Raw genomic sequence first — 19943 nt, 5'->3', positions numbered from 1 at the left:
TCACTTACTTATTTTCCCCCTTCTGTCATTGTTTGCATACTGTTCTCATTAAAACCTAACCTGTTTTTAGTTAAAGCAGCCACTGTTTTTCCATCTGTGTGATTTTGACAAAGATCAGATTACATTTGATGGTGATTTGATGCAGAAATGTGAGAAATTCCAAAAGGTTCAGATACTTTTTCAAACCACTGTAAATCACAGGACTAGCCAAACTATGGAGGAAAAAAGTATGGTTTATAATCCAAGAAATGCTGTATTAACCGGTAAATTGCTTGAAAAATGAACAAATGAATGAACATGAATGAACATTGCAGAACAAAAGTCTGTTAATATTGCATGTTAAACATTTTAGAAGTACTTCATAATAGGCATGTGCCGGTTACCGGTGTCAAGGTTTACCGTTGTATGAAAACCTCACTGTTTCAAAACCACAATTTTTTTCCGTCATACTGTTGTACGGTATTAGTTACTTTTTTTTTTTTTTTTTTTTACTTTTTTTTTATGTCGCAAAAATGCAGCGAGAAATCCGTGGCATGTCGCGGCAGCGCTCACCCCTCCTCCTCCGGTTGTTGCTCTGTCCTATGTCTGTCGGCGAAACTACACCTGAGCTTTCCCCCCCTCAAAAAAGACAAAGTCGCTAGTATGGGTGTACGTCGGCTACCGAAAAGAAACAGACGTCCGTGGCTTGGAGGACCTCCAAAATGATTTCACTTTCACGTGACCATCACTTTACACAAAATTTTAGGTAAGTAAACACAGGAACATTTCTCACTAGCTACGAGAGTTCACTCCGGCGTGTTTAGTGTGTCTAGCGATTCTAGAAGAAATACTATAACGTAAGCTTGTTAACGATGCAGATAACATGCTAGTTAGCATGCCAAGATGGCTAACTAGTTTTTTGTCTACCATTCACCTACTTTTGTAAAGTCTTCCGCCATTGTAAACATCTGTTCAAAATAACACAGCCTGTGGTGTTGTTTCTCTCTGGCGACTTTCTGTGTTGAGAGAGGGTGTGTGTATCATGTGTAAATAAAGATACGAGTCATACACACGCGTTCTCTTACTCTTGCTGCCCATTAATATTAAACAAATTGGTATTATTACAGGGTTTCCCCTACATATAAAAGATTGTGGCACACCACGACACCAAAATAAAAGCCGCCACGACTTGCAAATGAGATGTTTTTTAATCTTTTAAGGCTGTTTAAAACTAGCTCCAGCCGAGTGGAAAGAGTTCAGCGGCAACCTATTCATTGCGAAATGTAATGCCCGTAACTAAGCGCGGCCCCCTTAAGAGACTACGCGTTTTATGTACATGTACGGTAGCTGAGAGCTAGGACATTAGCCTGGCTAATGAAATATTTCAAATATGTCTTTGTTATGGTTCTCTTGGGAAAAAAAAGTGAAAAAACAAAAATTTCGTCGTGGCACGACATGGTGAGGCTGTTCGACTCTGATGCAGCCCACCACCAGAGCTTCAAAAAATCCTTGGGGAAACCCTGTTAATAGTAGTAGTGGTATGCGTTTTACATAAAATTATATATTGTTTAAGTCCAGTTCTATATTATTAAGGGTTGTGAAATTAGAAGACATTTAATTTTTCTTCTTTTTTTTGCATGGGTTGCAAATACGCATTTACCGAAAAGAGCGTCACGGCCGCGTTTGACCCCGAGAGAACAGTGATGCTGTTGTCAAAACTTCAGCCTGTGTGTGGTTGATTTTTTGATGGGCAGCTGAGAGGCTCCAAAGTGGCCCGTGTTAAGGTAGGCATTGTGCGCCCGCCGCCAATTACGCGTCCCTGAGTCAGAAACAAAATGTCTGCTGTGCAAACGGCTCATAAATGAGGCAGTGTGTGGGACTCACGCAGGACGTCTGCCTCTCATAATTAATGGGATGACTGACTTAGGCACCGAGTGGGCCGACCGACAGACTGATGGCCATAATTTGTCAACATATGGCTTTTCACCCCATAATTTCAAGTCCGTGTAAACACCCGTTCATGAAAAAAAATAGGACTAAAAATCAGCATGCATGCATCTAGTTGAGGGTCTAGGTCAGAAAATATAGGACATTAGATTGAGGTTAGTATTGATTGGAATTACCATTCACCCCAAGCTAGAATTGGAGCTCATTTGTAAGCTAATTATCCTCCATTGTACATTTTATTTACTCATAAGCGCACCAAACTCTATGTTCAATATCTAATTAACTTCCCAATTAACCTCTTGGACTTTACCTTCATTTACTTAACAACACGAGTGCGTCGTTTTCCGCGAAGCATAATAAAAAACCACATTCCAGTTAATATTTCATTGTCGTAAAAAGGCAAGGCGGAACGTTTACTGTTTATTTATTCCAAATCATTAATAAATCATCTTAAAAGAGCATGGAGTGCACTTCGTCTTTACTTAAGAATCTGTTTGGTTTCAAATTTAGAACAGAAGGTCTCAAAGTGTTTAGAACGACACATTCAAGTGAAAGCACAAGTGTTTACACCTTTTTCATATGGTCGCACTCAAATCCCATTTTCGTGTCTCAAAGGCGTCTGTGGCATTCGGACATCAGGCATCAATTAAATGGTAGTTTGAAGTTAAAAGTATTCAAAGTGTTCACACAAAGTCTTGATTTTTGGGATTTTGTGTGTGTGTGTGTGTGGGGGGGACTGCCATGCTGTTATATTTTCTCACGTGGTCGCCGCCACACATGCTTGAGACCATCAGAACCAAACAAATTAATCTTCGTATGATCAGACCATAGGACATGGTTCCGGTAATCCATGTGCTTTGTTGACATGTCTTCAGCAAACTGTTTGCGGGCTTTGTTGTATCCCGTCTTCAGAAGAGGCTTCCTCCTGGGGTGACACCAATTTGATGTAGAGTATGGCGTATGTTGTTGTTTGATTTTTCATCATACATTCATGTCTGATGGAACTGTTACAGTGATCTTTGTGTGCGGCAATTGCTGCCACCATGTTCACACACATAGCCACAACAAAATGTTCCCACAACAAATCGATGCTAGAATGTCAGGGACAATGACTAAGCCATAACCTCGTACGCCCTGAAACTTAGACCACTAATCTTGTGCACGAGAGCTGCTTGACTGGACGCTGAGTTATTGTAAACCCAGATTGTTGATTGTGTTATTGTAAAGTTTGTGGCCATGTGATGTATGTAACTGTACCATGTCTGATTGTGCGTCTTCAGCTCTATGGGGGGGACGGGAAAATGATAAGCTTATGCTGAGGATCCTAGCGCCTTTTCTCCAGACAGGCGTACACAATGGCAGTACACACACCAGGCCCGGATCTAGGTTTACCCACCTGAGTGGGCACTAAGAAATCTTGAGGGGTGCCCCCAATGCAGGCTTTTTTTTTTAACCCTCTGCATTTCTCCGGGCTTGGGACTGGCGCAAGTAGGACACTGGCTTGTGTCTCGTTGAGGCTGCATTAATTTTTTGGGGGGTTTATTTGTTTTTTTGTGTGTTTTTTTTCATTCATCAATCTACTTATTACTTCTACTACTGTGTGGAACTAAGAAAACTGGTAGTATATACGAAGTGATTATATCTGCCATAACCGGTAATTCGTCTCCAAGCGTTATTTAGCCGTGAAAACGCCACGGCAAAATAAACATTTCCCATCAGGCCAATAATATACCGACTCACCGATCAGAGCAGTTCACGGTAAAAGAAAAATAACGCTTTGTGAGTTGTCGGTTACGGTAATAATAACCACTGCCTAGTCTATTGAATCCTAGCAGCTAATTGGGGCAAAAAAAATCGATTAAAGTTTACTCACCAGCAATAAAATGTCTGCTGCAAACGTCAATGTGCCTGGATTTAGGTTCCCACTGGTGAGAATGGTCTACGGAACAGTCTTCTTTTACTGTTCCTCGATTGATTGCTGTCAGCCATTTGCTTGTCCTTTTCTTCATACGAGGAAGAATGAAGAACTTCAAATGCGGCTCCAAACTCTTCCTTGTGTTACAACCCGCAACACAGCAACTTTTAGTCATTCCGACGGAAAAAAAGACAAAAGTTCAACGCGTTTGGAATACAATGCACGACAGAGCAACTGCTTGTGACTCGTCTTTAGCCCAGTTTTCAATATGTCGACGCTTTGTTGTGGCTGGTGACGTCATTAATGCTAGGATGTCCGACTGCGAGAATGTGTCTGGAGGAGAGAGAGGAAGCACGTGGATAACAAACGAGGTTGGAAAAACAGCTTGTTTTGGTGATTGCTTGTTCGGCATGGTTGTGGCCAATAGTAACGGTTAATCCTGCAATAACAAAAAGTAGGTGAGACCAACTCTCCGTGCGTTCTCTATATCCAGTGCGATGCTACAATAGATATTCCCAACATTTTGATTGGGTGGGCACGACTCATGTCTGGGTGGGCCGTGCCCAACCCGGCCCCCCCTATACATCCGGCGCTGGTTTGCAGGTTTCTTTCGACACCAATTTGATGTAGAGTGTGGCATATGGTTTGAGCACTAACAGGCTGACCCCCCACCGCTACAATCTCTGCAGCAATGCTGACAGCACTCCTGCGACGAACTTTTAAAGAAAGCGTTTTGATGTGACACTCAGCACGCACGCTCAGCTTCTTTGGCCGACCAAGCCGAGGCCTGTTCTGAGTGGACCCTGCTCTTTTAAAATGCTGGACGATCTTAGCCACTGTGCTGCAGCTCACTTTCAAGGTGTCGGCTATCTTCTTGTAGCCTTGGCCATCTTCACGTAGAGCAACAATACGTCTTTTAAGATACTCAGAGAGTTCTTGGCCATGTGGTGCCATTTCAGTGACCAGTATGAGAGAGTGTGAGAGCTGCGCTACAAATTTAAACACACCTGCTCCCTATGCACACCTGGACCTAGTAACATTGAGTTACATGACATTTTGGAGGGAAAATGACAAGCAGTACTCAATTTGGACATTTAGGGATGTCGTTTCTAAGGGGTGTACTCACTTTTGTTGCCAAGGGTTTAGATATTAATGGCTATATTTTGAAGGGGGAAATAAATTAACTCTATTGTATAAGCTGCACACAGACTACTTATCATTGTGTCAGTGCGGCCCCAGGCCCCATACTTAAATATCTGTAGAAATGCGAGGGGTGTGCTCACTTTTGTGATACACTGTAGCCCTGACCGCCTTTCACCCAATCTGTTTCGTCTTTTTAATGTCCCGTCCCCAGCAAAATGTGTACATGCAAGTTATGCTGTTATATCGCCTCTACCAACGCCCTTGCCTCAAATCCATTTGAAGTGATAGGGATGGCATTTCATTCACTGCCACCCTCCCAGTTCAAACGAGTTGGACATCCACTCATGATAAACTCCAATTCACAGAAGGATGAAATTGGGTCGTTTTTCTGTTTATTAGTTGTTTTGTAGAATATCCTACCCCACTTATGTGACTGTATACAGTGGGGCAAATAAGTATTTAGTCAACCACTAATTGTGCAAGTTCTCCCACTTGAAAATATTAAAGAGGCCTGTAATTGTCAACATGGGTAAACCTCAACCATGAGAGACAGAATGTGGGGAAAAAAAAAAAAACAGAAAATTACATTGTTTGATTTTTAAATAATTTATTTGCAAATCGTGGTGGAAAATAAGTATTTGGTCTATACCAAAAGTTCATCTCAGTACTTTGTTATGTACCCTTTGTTGGCAATAACGGTGGCCAAACGTTTTCTGGAACTCTTCACAAGCTTTTCACACACTGTTGCTGGTATTTTGGCCCATTCCTCCATGCAGATCTTCTCGAGAGCAGTGATATTTTGGGGCTGTCGTTGGGCAACACGGACTTTCAACTCCCTCCACAGATTTTCTATGGGGTTGAGATCTGGAGACTGGCTAGGCCACTCCAGGACCTTGAAATGCGTCTTATGAAGCCACTTCTTTGTTGCCCTGGCTGTGTGTTTGGGATCATTGTCATGCTGAAAGACCCAGCGACGTCTCATCTTCAATGGCCCCATTCATTCTTTCCTTTACACAGATCAGTCGTCCTGGTCCCTCTGCAGAAAAACAGCCCCAAAGCATGATGTTTCCACCCCCATGCTTCACAGTGGGTATGGTGCAATTCAGTATTCTTTTTCCTCCAAACAAGAGAACCTGTGTTTCTACCAAAAAGTTCTATTTTGGTTTCATCTGACCATAACACATTCTCTCAGTCCTCTTCTGGATCATCCAAATGCTCTCTAGCGAACCGCGGACGGGCCTGGACGTGTACTTTCTTCAGCAGGGGGACACGTCTGGCAGTGCAGGATTTAAGTCCCTGGCGGCGCATTGTGTTACTGATAGTAGCCTTTGTTACTGTGGTCCCAGCTCTCTGTAGGTCATTCACTAGGTCCCCCCGTGTGGTTCTGGGATTTTTGCTCCCCGTTCTTGTTATCAATTTGACGCCATGGGGTGAGGAGGGAGTTGCAAGTCCGCGTTGCCCAACGACAGCCCCAAAACATCACTGCTCCAGAGGAGATCTGCATGAAGGAATGGGCCAAAATACCAGTGAAAGTGTGTGAAAAGCTTGTGAAGCATTACAGAAAACGTTTGGCCTCTGTTATTGCCACCAAAGGGTACATAACAAAGTATTGAGATGAACTTTTGGGATAGACCAAATACTTATTTTCCACCATGATTTGCAAATACATTCTTTAAAAATCAAACAATGTGATTTTCCGTTTTTTTTTTTTTTTTTTCCACATTCTGTTTCTCATGGTTGAGGTTTACCCATGTTGACAATTACAGGCCTCTCTAATATTTTCAAGTGGGAGAACTTGCACAATTAGGGGTTGACTAAATACTTGTTTGCCCCACTGTATGTCATGGAGGCTCTTTACAACTAAACTATAACTCTTTTCTAGATCTTCTGACACATGGCAACAGTGCATTTCTCTGCCTCGACTACAGCTGAGTTCTGATAAACAAGGTGGTAGTCACACCGCGGCAGGACCACCTCTCCCCGCTGAGAGCCTCCAAAACGCTGGGACCCCCCACCTTCGCACCCTCTGGTTCTCTCCTCGCTTTTACCCCTCCTGCCAACTCGGAGCAGCGGTGGGTCCTAGCAGTGATAAAGAAAGCACAGCTGTTCAAACAATGGGACAGAACACAGTAGGGGTGGTCGAGGACACATCAACATATTTAAATCAATGATCTCTGCATGTCAAGGGACCACCTGAAAAGCATAAAAGGACTCAAAAGAAGAAAAGTGAGCACCTTTTCCACAATGAATGTGAAGTATTTTTTTTGTTTGTAAGAATGTTGTATTTTTATTGTCATTTGCAGGATGTGCTGACATGCTTACCCTGGAAGGTCTGGAGGTGTTGAGGTGCAGTCGCTCCTCGACCGCAAGCAGCTGGGCTCTTGTGGAAACAAGCTGACAGCAGAGGTAAACATCAAGGTGTGGAAAGAGCTTCTTCCTTCGGTGGTCTTGTCACTCAGGCAGAAAAATAACACACAGGTAGTAAACACACCGAAAGGAAAATGAAAATGTATATATGACGTGAACAAAAACCTCTTCTATTCTGTCATTGATGCATAGTGGACATCTTTATTGATCCTCATTCTGCAACAATAACCACATTTCCCCAAGATTATTCATTTATATTGGCAAATGGTATTAAACCATAAAGATCCCTAACATAAAAATTAAACATAAATTGAATTGTATGTTTTTACGGTCCATTTGGAATTTTTTTACTACCTTAATAAAGAGTGGGCGAGAACTCCTCAGTGGCTCCATTCAAGGACAACTTTCTTCATATAGTGGTGACCTTATAGCGACCCCTGCTGTCAGGATATGCCAGTTGACTAGTACTCTTTTTGATAGTCATTTTATGATGTAAATAAGGGCCCTTGTAGCTATTTATAGGTAGCAGTGCCAGGGCACAAAAAATATTTTTCAAAGATAATCTGTACCCACAGTTTAGTCCTCTGTACTCACTGTTTAGTAATCTCCACCCTCAGATTACTAAACTGTAACTACTGTTTAGTAATCTCTACCCTTTGTTTCTGTACCCACTGTTTAGTAATCGCCACCCTCGTATTATCAATTTTTGGATATTCTGTACCCACACTAAACTACTCACAGATTACTAAACTGTGGGTATAGATAGCTATGAAAAATATTTTTTCCTACCCTGGCACCTCGGGAGCGCCGTATTACGGATGTTTACTAAACTGTCGGTACGGATGACTAAACCATTGGTACAGATTACTAAATTTTGGGTACAGATTTAGTAATCTGTCCCGACTAGGTAAAATTTCGTAATCTGAGGGTAGAGATGACTAAACAGTGGGTACAGATTATTAAATGTGTACCCAAAATGTATTAATCTCTTCCCTCAGATTCTGTACCCACTGTTCAGTAATCTCTACTCTCAAATGACGAAACGGTGGGTATTCTGAATCCACAATAAACTACTCACAGATTAGATTACTAAACGGTGGGTACCAATTCGCTATGAATTTTTTTTTTTTTAGCACCGTATTACGGAGGTTTGCTAAACTGTGGGTACAGATTACTCGACCATTGGTACAGATGACTAAATTTTGGGTACAGATTTAGTCATCTGTACCCGCTGTAGGTACAGTTTAGTAATCTGAGGGTAGAAATTACTGAAAAAGTGGTACATATTAAATGTGTACCAAAAATCCAGGGTAGGAAAAATATTTTTAAAGCCAATCTGTACCAATAGTTGGGTAATATGTGGATAGTTTAGTTTTGATACACAATACCCACCATTTAGTAATCTGAGGGTAGACATTACGAAACAGTGGGTACAGAATCTGAGAGTAGAGATTACTCAATTTTGGGGACACATTTAATAATCTGCATCCACTTTTCTGTCCCAATAGTTAAGTAATCTGTGGGTAGTTTAGTGTAGGTACAGAATACCCACCATTTAGTAATCTGAGGGTAGAGATTACGAAACAGTGGGTACAATATTTGAGGGAAGAGATTAATGACAAGTCGGTACAGAATTTTAAATGTGTACCCATAATTTAGTAATCTCTACCCTATTAATGTGTACCCAAAATCCAGGGTTGGAAAAATTTTTTTTTAGAGCTAATCTGTACCAAAAAATTAAGTAATCTGAGGGTAGAGATTACAAAACAGTGGGCACAGAATCTGAGGGTAGAGATTACTAAATTTTGGGCACACATTTAATACTATATACCCACTTTTCAAATTTTGGGTTCACATTTAATAATCTGTACCCATTTTTCAGTAATCTCTACCCTCAGATTCTGTACCCACTGTTTCGTAATCTCTACCCTCAGATTACTAAATGGTGGGTATTCTGTACCCACACTAAACCACCCACGGATTACTTAACTATTGGTACAGATTAGCTCTAAAAATATTTTTTTCCTACCCTGGCTCCTGGGAAGCTCCGTATTACCCAATGTACGTACAGTTTAGTAATTTGAGGGTAGAGATTACTAAACAGTGTTTACAGAATCTGAGGGAAGAGATTACATCAGTATTCTGTACTCATACTGAAATACCCACAGATTAGATTAATAAATTTTGGGTACAAATTAGCCATGAATTTTTTTTTTTTTCTTCCCTGGCACCTGGGGAGCTTCGTATTCCAGAGGTCTACTAAACTGTGGGTACAGATTACGCAACCATTGGTACAGATTACTAAATTTTGGTTACAGATTTAGTAATTTGTACCCACTGTGGGTGCAGTTTAGTAATCTGTAGTAATTTTACTAGATTTTGGGTATAGATTTTGTAATCAGTACCTACTATGGGTACATTTTAGTAATCTGAGGGTAGAGATTACAAGATTTCGGGTACAGATTTCATAATTACTAAACTGTGAGTATTCTGTACCCACAAAAACTACACTAAGATTACATTACTAAACTGTGGATACAGATTATCCATGAAAAATATTTTTTTCCTACCCTTTTACTTTGGGAGCGCCGCAATACAGAGGTTTACTAAATTGTTGGTACAGATTACTCAACCATTGGTACAGATTACTAAATTTTGGGTACAGTATGGTAATCTGAGGGTAGAGATGACCTCACCAAACAGTGGGTACAGATGAATAAATGTGTACCAAAAATTTGGTCATCTCTACCCTCAGATTCTGTACACACTGTTTAGTAATCTCTACCATCAGATTACTAAATGGTGAGGATCCTGTACCCACACTAAACTACCCACAGATTATTTAACTGTTGGTACAGATTAGCTCTGAAAAATATGTTTTTCCTACCCTGCCTCCTGGCGAGCTCGTATTACTGAGGTTTATGAAACTGTGGGTAGAAATTACTAAACTGTGGGGTATGTTTAGTAATCTTTACCCACTGTTTAGTATTTTTTTGCCCTCAGATTACTAAACTGTACCCACATTTCAGTAATTTTTACCCACTGTTTTGTAATCTCTGCCCTCAGATTCTCTACCCACTGTTTAGTAATCTCAACCCTCAGGTTACTAAATTGTACCCACAGTAGGGTAATCTGTACCCACTGTTTAGTAATATATACCCTCAGATTACTAAACTATGCCCACCGTTTAGTAATCTGTTCCCTCAGATTACAAAACTGTACCCACATTTCAGTCATTTTTGCCCACTGTTTTGTAACCTCTACCCTCAGATTCTGTACCCACTGTTTAGTAATCTCTATGCTCAAATTACTAAATTGTACCCACAGCAGGGCCGGCCCAGGCCATTTGGGGGCCCTAAGCAAAATAATGCCAAGGGGCCCATATTTTTGGCACACCATTTTGTCACAGTGTACTGTGAAACCCATACATGCAATCCAACCCATACGTCCATATTTTTTTTATATTAATCAGATTTTGTTGCACTGCATACGTCAAACTTCTCACCCCAAATGATTGTCAGTACTTACAGTAGATAGTGCCAAACCTTTTTCTAAAAGAGGAAAAGAAGTTAAGGAAGAACTTTTATTTTTTAAGCTTGAAATTAAGTCTCAAAACTCACAATAGTCAAATAAAGCAAACAGTACTAAACAAAATAGAATATAAATTAATAAATAAACATACATAATAATTAACAATCGCCAGATTGGGGGCCCCCTAGTGGTCAGGGGCCCTAAGCAGCTGCATAGTCTGCGTATAGGCTGGGCCGACCCTGACCCACAGTATAGTAATGTGTACCCACTGTTCAGTATTCTCTACCCTCAGATTCTGTACACACTGTTTAGTAGTCTCTACCTTAATATTGCTAAAAGGTGGGTATTCTGTATCCACCATAAAGTACCCACAAATTATTTAACTATTGGTACAGATAAGCTCAGAATTTTTTTTTCCTACCCTGGCTCCCGGGGAGCTCCGTATTATGGAGGTTTACTAAACTGTGGGTTAAGAATACTAAACTTTTAGTAAATTTAGTACTTTCTACTGTCAGATTACTAAACCATACCCACAGTTAAGTAATCTGTACCCTCAGATTGCTAAGGGTACAGAATACTGAAATGCACTCACAGATGACTCAAGTGTGGGGATAGATTAGCTTTGAAAAATATTTTTTTTCTACCACCCAGGGGGCTCCGTAGAATGGGCAATAATCAATATATATATATATATATGTATATGTACAGTGGGGCAAATAAGTATTTATTCAACCACTAATTGTGCAAATTCTCCCACTTGAAAATATTAGAGAGGCCTGTAATTGTCAACATACAGTTGGTAAACCTCAACCATGAGAGAAAGAATGTGGAAAAACCCCCAGAAAATCACATTGTTTGATTTTTAAAGAATTTATTAGCAAATCATGGTGGAAAATAAGTGTTTGGTCAATACCAAAAGTTCATCTCAATACTTTGTTATGTACCCTTTGTTGGCAATAACGGAGGCCAAACGTTTTCTGTAACTCTTCACAAGCTTTTCACAGACTGTTGCTGTTATTTTGGCCCATTCCTCCATGCAAATCTCTTCTAGAGCAGTGATGTTTTGGGGCTGTCATTGGGCAACACAGACTTTCAACTCCCTCCACAGATTTTCTATTGGGTTGAGACCTGGAGACTGGCTAGGCCACTCCAGGACCTTGAAATGCTTCTTACGAAGTCACTCTTTTGTTGCCCTGGCTGTGTGTTTTGGATCATTGCCATGCTGAAAGACCCAGCCACGTCTCATCTTCAATGCCCTTGCTGATGGAAGGAGATTTTCACTCAAAATCTCTCGATACATGGCCACATTCATTCTTTCCTTTACACATATCAGTCGTCCTGGTCCCTTTGCAGAAAAACAGCCCCAAAGCGTGATGTTTCCTCCTCTATGCTTCACAGTGGGTAAGGTGTTCTTCGGATGCAATTCAGTATTCTTTTTCCTCCAAACACGAGTACCTGTGTTTCTACCCAAAAGTTCTATTTTGGTTTCATCTGACCATAACACATTCTCCCAGTCCTCTTCTGGATCACCCAAATGCTCTCTAGCGAACAGCAGACGGGCCTTCAGCAGGGGGACACGTCTGGCAGTGCAGGATTTGAGTCCTTGGTGGTGCATTGTGTTACTGATAGTAGCCTTTGTTACTGTGGTCCCAGCTCTCTGTAGGTCATTCACTAGGCCCCCCGTGTGGTTCTGGGATTTTTGCTCGCCGTTCTTGTTATCATTTTGACGCCACGGGGTGAGGAGGGAGTTGAAAGTCCGTGTTGCCCAACGACAGCCCCAAAACATCACTGGTCTAGAGGAGATCTGCATGGAGGAATGGGCCAAAATACCAGCAACAGTGTGTGAAAAGCTTGTGAAGAGTTACAGAAAACATTTGGCCTCCGTTATTGCCAACAAAGGGTACATAACAAAGTATTGAGATGAACTTTTGGTATAGACCAAATACTTATTTTCCACCATGATTTGCAAATAATTTCTTTAAAAATCAAACAATGTGATTTTCTGTTTTTTTTTTCCCACATTCATGGTTGAGGTTTACCCATGTTGACAATTACAGGCCTCTCTAATATTTTCAAGTGGGAGAAGTTGCACAATTAGTGGTTGACTAAATACTTATTTGCCCCACTGTATTTAAACTGCTTCTCTTTATCATCATATAACTACTTCAAAATGTTAATATTACTTCATTAGAGCTCAGGTTTTAACACAAAACTACATAAATTTGCACAATTAATGTAAGGTATTTTTTTTTTTACCATTCAATTGTATTGATTATGCAATTAAAATAGCTGTTGTGAACAAAAAAATTAAATAACACGTCTTCTGACCTTAAGTTGAATGTTTAGCTATTTTGATGAAACAGATTAGAATGTTTACTTAAAACTGTTTTTTTAACTTCCTATGTTACGCTAACTCTCTCAACTGTGAGAAAAACAACAATTACGTGTTCCTGGAGCGAGACCCCAATTTGACCTCCGCCAGTGAGAGCCCTTCTTATGTTTCTGATTGAACTGTTTTGGAACAGCGGGGTTCCGACAACTCTCACATTTGTGTTTTTATTCGCAGCGTGAAAGCTATCATATTTAAACGTGACGTTAACAGTGAGGCGCGTGGGAAGGATCACTAGATTTAAAGCGCCTGCCAAGATGAAATCGCAAAAGGGTTGAATTCGAGTGACCTTTTATACAATAAATACCATCTATTCATCACGGATTCGTATGGAAAAACTCGCACGAGACATGTTTTTGAGCTTTCAACTTTAAAGATGGAGTTTTTATTGTAATGAACATCCCTCCAGGCACGCCTGTGTTATCCATTTTACAAGAATGGAATGTATACCCGTCTCCAGCAAGCATAAAAACACGTCTGTGGCTATTTAATGACCACTTTTATTCCCATTTCCACCGTGTTGTCATTTTAAATCTCGGTTAAAGGCAGTAGAACATGCTGGGGAATGAGAGCAACAAATCTGGGCAAAAATCCATAGCTGCCTTCTCAATGTGAAATATAAGATATGATGGATAACAACATTTAAATCCAAATGTTATCTCTTCACACTGCTTTTATTTACGATGATAGACGTCCAATCATGTGGCGCCCAATCATCCTTCTGGGAATGGGAAAATAGATTGGAAGTCTATTGCAGTCAATGGCAGCCAATAAGTTAAGAGATAAAATGAGCCCAAGAACAGGAAGAACAAAAATAGACAAGTCTAGGCCACAAATATAACTATTGTCCTAGATTTTGAAATGACAACTGTTGTCGCATAAGTCATCCTGCATCAAACAGGAAGTATCCTACTAAAAAATACAAACACAAAGTTATACTTAACCTACTTTTGGTCTATTTTTTTATTTGGTTTTATATGCACAGTATGGCATTACTGATAAAAACCTATTTTTTGGCTTAAATTTGGCTTAATAGCTGTAGAAAAATTATATTGTCAGTGGTTTTTATCATTAAACTAAAGCTAAATTTCGACTGGATATATTCATTAAAAAAAAAAAAAAAAAAAACTTAAAACCATATACCATATTTTTCAGACTATAAATTGCAGTTTTCTTTCCCATACTGTGGTGCGACTTATGAGGGAAACTATTAACACATTATTCTCTCATTTCACATGTTAATTTCACACTAAACTGCAGTTTATGCTATAATTATCTGAATAGCTCTTAATAGCTATGTTACGTTAACATACCTGGCACGTTCTCAGTTTGTTGTTTATGCGTCATGTAAGCATGTTAGCATACTATTATCAGCCTGCTGTTTTCTATTATATTTTTATTTTAAAGCAACATTAGGTAATTTTTCAGTGTTGGTCGATTTTAGTGATGCCGGTGGACAAAAATGGTAGTGTTTTGCTGCGGGAGGAGGGATGGGCTGCGCCAAACCTCCCCCCGCCTGCCCTCCCTCCCCTGGGTTGACGCTCGCGTGGCGTCTCCGCTCGTCTACGTGGCTGTCGCGCGCTTGGTGAGGCTCGTGTGCGGCTGGATGTGATAGGGCGCGCTCGGGTGTGGGATCCCGTTGCTGAGCTTGGCGATGGGGCAGCGTAGGGTCGGTCGCCAACGGGCTTACACTTACAAGGGAGTCACACAATTACTGGGTTCTAGATCACAGAGCTGATTTGTGTACTCTCTACCCCTTTCAATCACTTAGCTTATAGACTCCCCCACCCCCGCCCTCCTCGTTCCCTGGTCAAAAGCCCCCCCCCCCCACACACACACACATCTAGCTGACGATAGCACCAACATATTAGTAGTTAGTGTGGACGTTCAATGTATTTCTTGTTGTTGTGTTTCTTTGCTCTTGTGTTTCTTCTGTTCCCCCATAACACCTCCCTGTTCGCTGCTTTGTCGTAATAAACGAGGTATGTTGAATGATCACAATGGGAGTATGTCATACTCTCAATGTGAAACATTAAAACTGTTCAGACCAACCGGGCACTTAGACTTCCATTCTCCGTGTCAAACAGCTGAACAGGACAGGGTTAAAAAAAAAAAAAATGGTGTTTTGCCTTAAGGAAGTGTTTCCCATGAAGACTAGCGTACATCCGCACAGTGTTGTAAAATCATCATCTCCCAGTCGCCTGCAGATGGATTAGACGACATCACTGTTTGCACCGACTGTATGAAGGATGAATAGTGAAAGGTAATGAATCCAGTTGTGGTTATACAATAGAATATGACGGTTAGCAAGAATGTTGCCAGCGCTGATGAGTTCGGTGGGGTGGGTGTTTTGCCAGCGAGTGAAAGCCGGGCCAATGTTTATTTGTGAGTATCCTTTTATCCTGGTAGCTTCTCTTTTATTTCCCCCAAACCGGGACAAAACTTTCTCTGCCATCTTTGCATTTGCATCGACTTCTGTCTATATCATGAATGGGGAAAGGGGAGAGTGACGTATGCTGTAAAGCAGTCCGCACATTTGTAGTAGGGTTCCTGCCACCCTCCTCAAAGTTAATTAGTACTTGTCGCGATACAGACCCCTTCAAGATCTAAAAGAGGTGTCATTTAACTGGTTTTCAGTTAGCCTGTCGCAATATGCAGTAAGCCAATTAATCGAATGTTAAATAAAAATGAGGTCAGTAATTTTCCAGGCTGCGATATATCGCCGCGTGGTGTTTTTGGATGTGCACTCGGCACACGTGCGTGTCGATTGCCTGTGAGACTCAAGTTCCTTTAACAGATGTTTATTGTTCATCAACACACCGTAGAACTAAAGTATTATATACTATACTATATTGTATATACTATACTGTACTATATTAAACATTGTAAAACGTTAGCATTGCTACATTGAGGCTAATGGAAAAAAGACCACATTAGCCTGCTATAAAACATTGGAAGTCTTCTACAGAACACAAATTTGCAGTTAAAAGGTGAAACTTCAAACATGAAAACTCGCTTGTTTACAGCATTTGCAAACAAAGTGAAAAATATGGAAATATACAACTGAGACTACACGCATGACGAAAATAGAAAACAAGTGATTTTTTTTTTTTGACTGAGTGTAAAGCTTACGGTTGCGGCTTTGCGAACTTACTTCCGGTAAACATTTCAAAATAAAAGCATGTCATAAAGAAGTTATTCTCACATACTTCTAATTCAACCCTAAGATAGCTTTAAAATGACACACATTATGAAAAATCTGATTGGCAATAACTAATTTGGCCTTAAATTTGCTAAAGTGCACTTTGCACAGCAAGATGATAGCCATTTTGGATCAAATCAGCACTTTTCATTGGCTCTAATTGCCAGAAAACAAATATGGCATTGGGTTTCACGCTTATTTCAGATTCTACATACACTTAGCTAGCTTTCAAATAACAAGTTAGGCATTGTGTGTGTGTGTTTTAATATTATTATTTTTAATATACTTTGTGTTTTTAGAATAACAATTTATTGCATTTTAATGGGTGATTCATTCGGATGTATTGACACTACATTAGTGGTTCAATTGGTTAAAAAAAAAAAAAAAAAGACAATATCGCATATCGGAAGTAATTTATGAGAAAATGTATTGCCTACTAAAATTTGTTATCGCGACAGGCCTAGTCTTCAGTTGACGTATCATCACAAATTAGGGCTGTCAAACGATTAAAAATTTTAATCGAGTTAATTACAGCTTAAAAATTGATTAATCGTAATTAATCGCAATTCACACCATCTATAAAATATGCCATATTTTTCTGTAAATTGTTTGAATGGAAAGATAAGACACAAGACGGATATATACATTCAACATACGGTACATAAGTACTGTATTTGTTTATTATAACAATAAATCAACATGATGGCATTAACATTATTAACATTCTGTTCAAGCGATCCATGGATAGAAAGACTTGTAGTTCTTAAAAGATAAATGTTAGTACAAGTTATAGAAATTTTATATTAAAACCCCTCTTAATGTTTTCGTTTTAATAAAATTTGTAAAATTTTCAATCAAAAAATAAACTAATAGCCCGCAGTTGTTGATGTCAATAATTACACAATGCTCATGTGTGCTGACGCCCATAAAATCAGTCGCACCCAAGCGCCAGCAGAGGGCGCAAAACCTCCAAAAAACACAAGTAACAAGTGGACATTGCACTGTGCTGTCATTTTAATCTGTTTGAGCGGAGCATGTGCGTTAATTGCGTCAAATATTTTAACGTGATTAATTTAAAAAATTAATTACCGCCCGTTAACGCGATAATTTTGACAGCCCTATCACAAATGTTCTGAAAATATTTTATAAATGTTGAAGTTACCTAGTGTTGCTTTAAATTGTCTTTCAAGATGACATGTCTGTTCTAGGTATTGCATTTTATCAAATACATTTTCACCAAAAATGCGATTTATAGTCTGGAAAAACATGGTACATTTCAGTTATTGAGTGTTAAACATAAATTGTTTTAAAATGTTCATCCATTTTAATAGCAAGTGCTGTGAGTGCGCTCCTCACTGCCACTAGGGGACACATTTTCACTGTATGCAAGGATGGCTATGATAGGGTGACCATATTTTGATCTCTGGCGTCGAAATACTTAAATTTGACTTGAAGTTCACTCAAAGATGCCTTATCACTTTAATATATTTAAAGTGCGCCTCCTCCATCTGTATAGTTGTTTTATATATACCGTATTGGCCCGAATATATGATTATAAGACGACCCCCTCTTTTTCAAGACTCAAGTTTGAAAAAAGACTTTTTGAACACCACATTTTTATTCAGAAAATAATTACAATACATCTGAGACAAATGATTATAACATCATATTTGAGAGAAAAAGCATGTTATTTTGCCTCATTCAAATCTTAATATCTAAACATTTAAATATGTAAAGTGCAATCACATTCCTAAATAAATGGCTTCTGGTTTTTGAAATGTAAATAAACCAATCTATTGTGATAAAACAACAAAATTGCAATAACTGCATTAACCATCAAAGTGAAGTCTAACTGTAACTGTAGTCTTGAAAAAAATCTGAATAAGGAAAAACATTGCAATAAAATAATGCAAACTGGTTAAACTTGAGAGTAGCTGAGATCTGTCATCTTCATCTGTCATCTTCATATCTTCAATGATATCCAGGTGCCATCTAGCGTCGTGAATGGGTATAATGTCTAGACCGCGAATATAAGACGACCCCCACCTTTTCAGTCTTATTTCAATGCAAAAAACGCCGTCTCATATTCGGGCCAATACGGTATTTAAAAAAAAAAAAGCTATATAATTTGCAGAGGTTACCTAAGAGCAGGGGTGTCCAAACTTTTTGCGAAGGGGGCCAGATTTGGTGTGGTAAAAATGTGGGTGGCCGACCTTGGCTGACGTCCTTTACGTAGAACAATATGTTTAAGCAAATTTTAGCAAGCCATTCTGTGTGTCACATTTGCTTTATCATTTTTTTGAATGAATAATTTCAACAATTGCGCAACTAGCCTTTGTGACGTTCTTTCGACTCTCAGGCTCTTGGGAAATACTGCTGCTGTGAAATTAAACTATCTTCAAGTTGCTTCAATTTCTCGCTGCCAACCTTCCCTCTAATCTTGTCGTACATGTCAGCGTGTCTTGTTTGGGAATATCGCCTCACATTGAACTATTTAAAAACAGCGACTGTCGCTTTGCAAATGAGGCAGACACAGATGTTGTGTATCTTAGTGAAGAAATAGTCCAATTTACACCTATTCTTGAAACATCGGCCGTCGCAGTCAACTTTTTTTTCTGTTGTCGCCATTTTAGAAAATTGGAAGTGAAGGTCACAAGGGGTAATGTTGCTTAGGGTGCTGCTGCCTTTTAGTGGGTAAATGAGGAGCAGCATTTAGTGTGTAAGCTACTCCATATGCTGGTAGCAGTACTGCTGACCAATTTATTAAGTCTGTGTGCGGGTCAGACGTTATTGATTTTATGACAGAGGCTGGGGGCCGGATGAAATTTGACCACGGGCTGCATTTAGCCCCCGGGCCGGACTTTGGACATGTCTGCCTAAGAGGCTTTGTTATTCCTAAAATAACGCCAAAAAAAAAAAAAAAAAAAAAAACACAACAACAACAAAAAAAACGAATAATGTTTTCGGAAAAAGGCTTTTGAAATGATGTAAATTAAACTGTCTTGTATAGGTATTGAACACAAGTCTTGCGACCGGGCAGGTTCTTTGGGAACACGTCGCAGGCAGCACAGTACCGTAGTATTCTGCGCAAATCGCCAGTAAAAAACAAACAAACCAAAAAAACCGGACATTTTCATGAATTTAGAAAACCCCGCCGGACGCCCCGGACAGGATGTTAAAAGTGGACATGTCCGGGCAAAAGAGGACGTTTGGTCACCCTTGGCTATGATATGCAGTACTCAGATTTGTTTAGCATATTAATACTCTTGTAGTGTTTTTATGATCTTATGTGTTTTTGCTGAACTGATTTTTATTGCATTTTTTAAACAATGGCATCAAGTACTCATTTTTTGTAAGAGTTGCTTTATATTGAGAAATGCGCGCTACTTGAGATTAGACGCAGTACAGTAGATCAGAACTCCTTATTCAATGGCGTGGCTGTCCTTTGGCAACGAAGGCAACAGCACCGC

The 19943-nt window shown here is 39.8% G+C and overlaps 1 protein-coding gene across 1 annotated transcript in view; it reads left to right on the top strand.

Annotated features, from left to right (window-relative positions):
• The window catches only part of atp23 (ATP23 metallopeptidase and ATP synthase assembly factor homolog), an 82252-nt gene extending 74772 nt beyond the window's left edge, over window positions 1–7480 (top strand). The window contains exons 8-9 of the mRNA XM_057855132.1: window positions 6867–7210; window positions 7288–7480. Of these exons, the coding sequence (XP_057711115.1) occupies window positions 6867–6916 (50 nt within the window). The 3' untranslated portion in view covers window positions 6917–7210; window positions 7288–7480. The remainder of the gene's footprint in view (window positions 1–6866; window positions 7211–7287) is intronic.
• Window positions 7481–19943: the final 12463 nt, after the last annotated feature.

Source organism: Corythoichthys intestinalis, chromosome 13 (assembly GCF_030265065.1).
Source record: "Corythoichthys intestinalis isolate RoL2023-P3 chromosome 13, ASM3026506v1, whole genome shotgun sequence".
Lineage (NCBI taxonomy): Eukaryota > Metazoa > Chordata > Actinopteri > Syngnathiformes > Syngnathidae > Corythoichthys > Corythoichthys intestinalis.
This window is presented reverse-complemented; position numbering and strand designations above follow the sequence as displayed.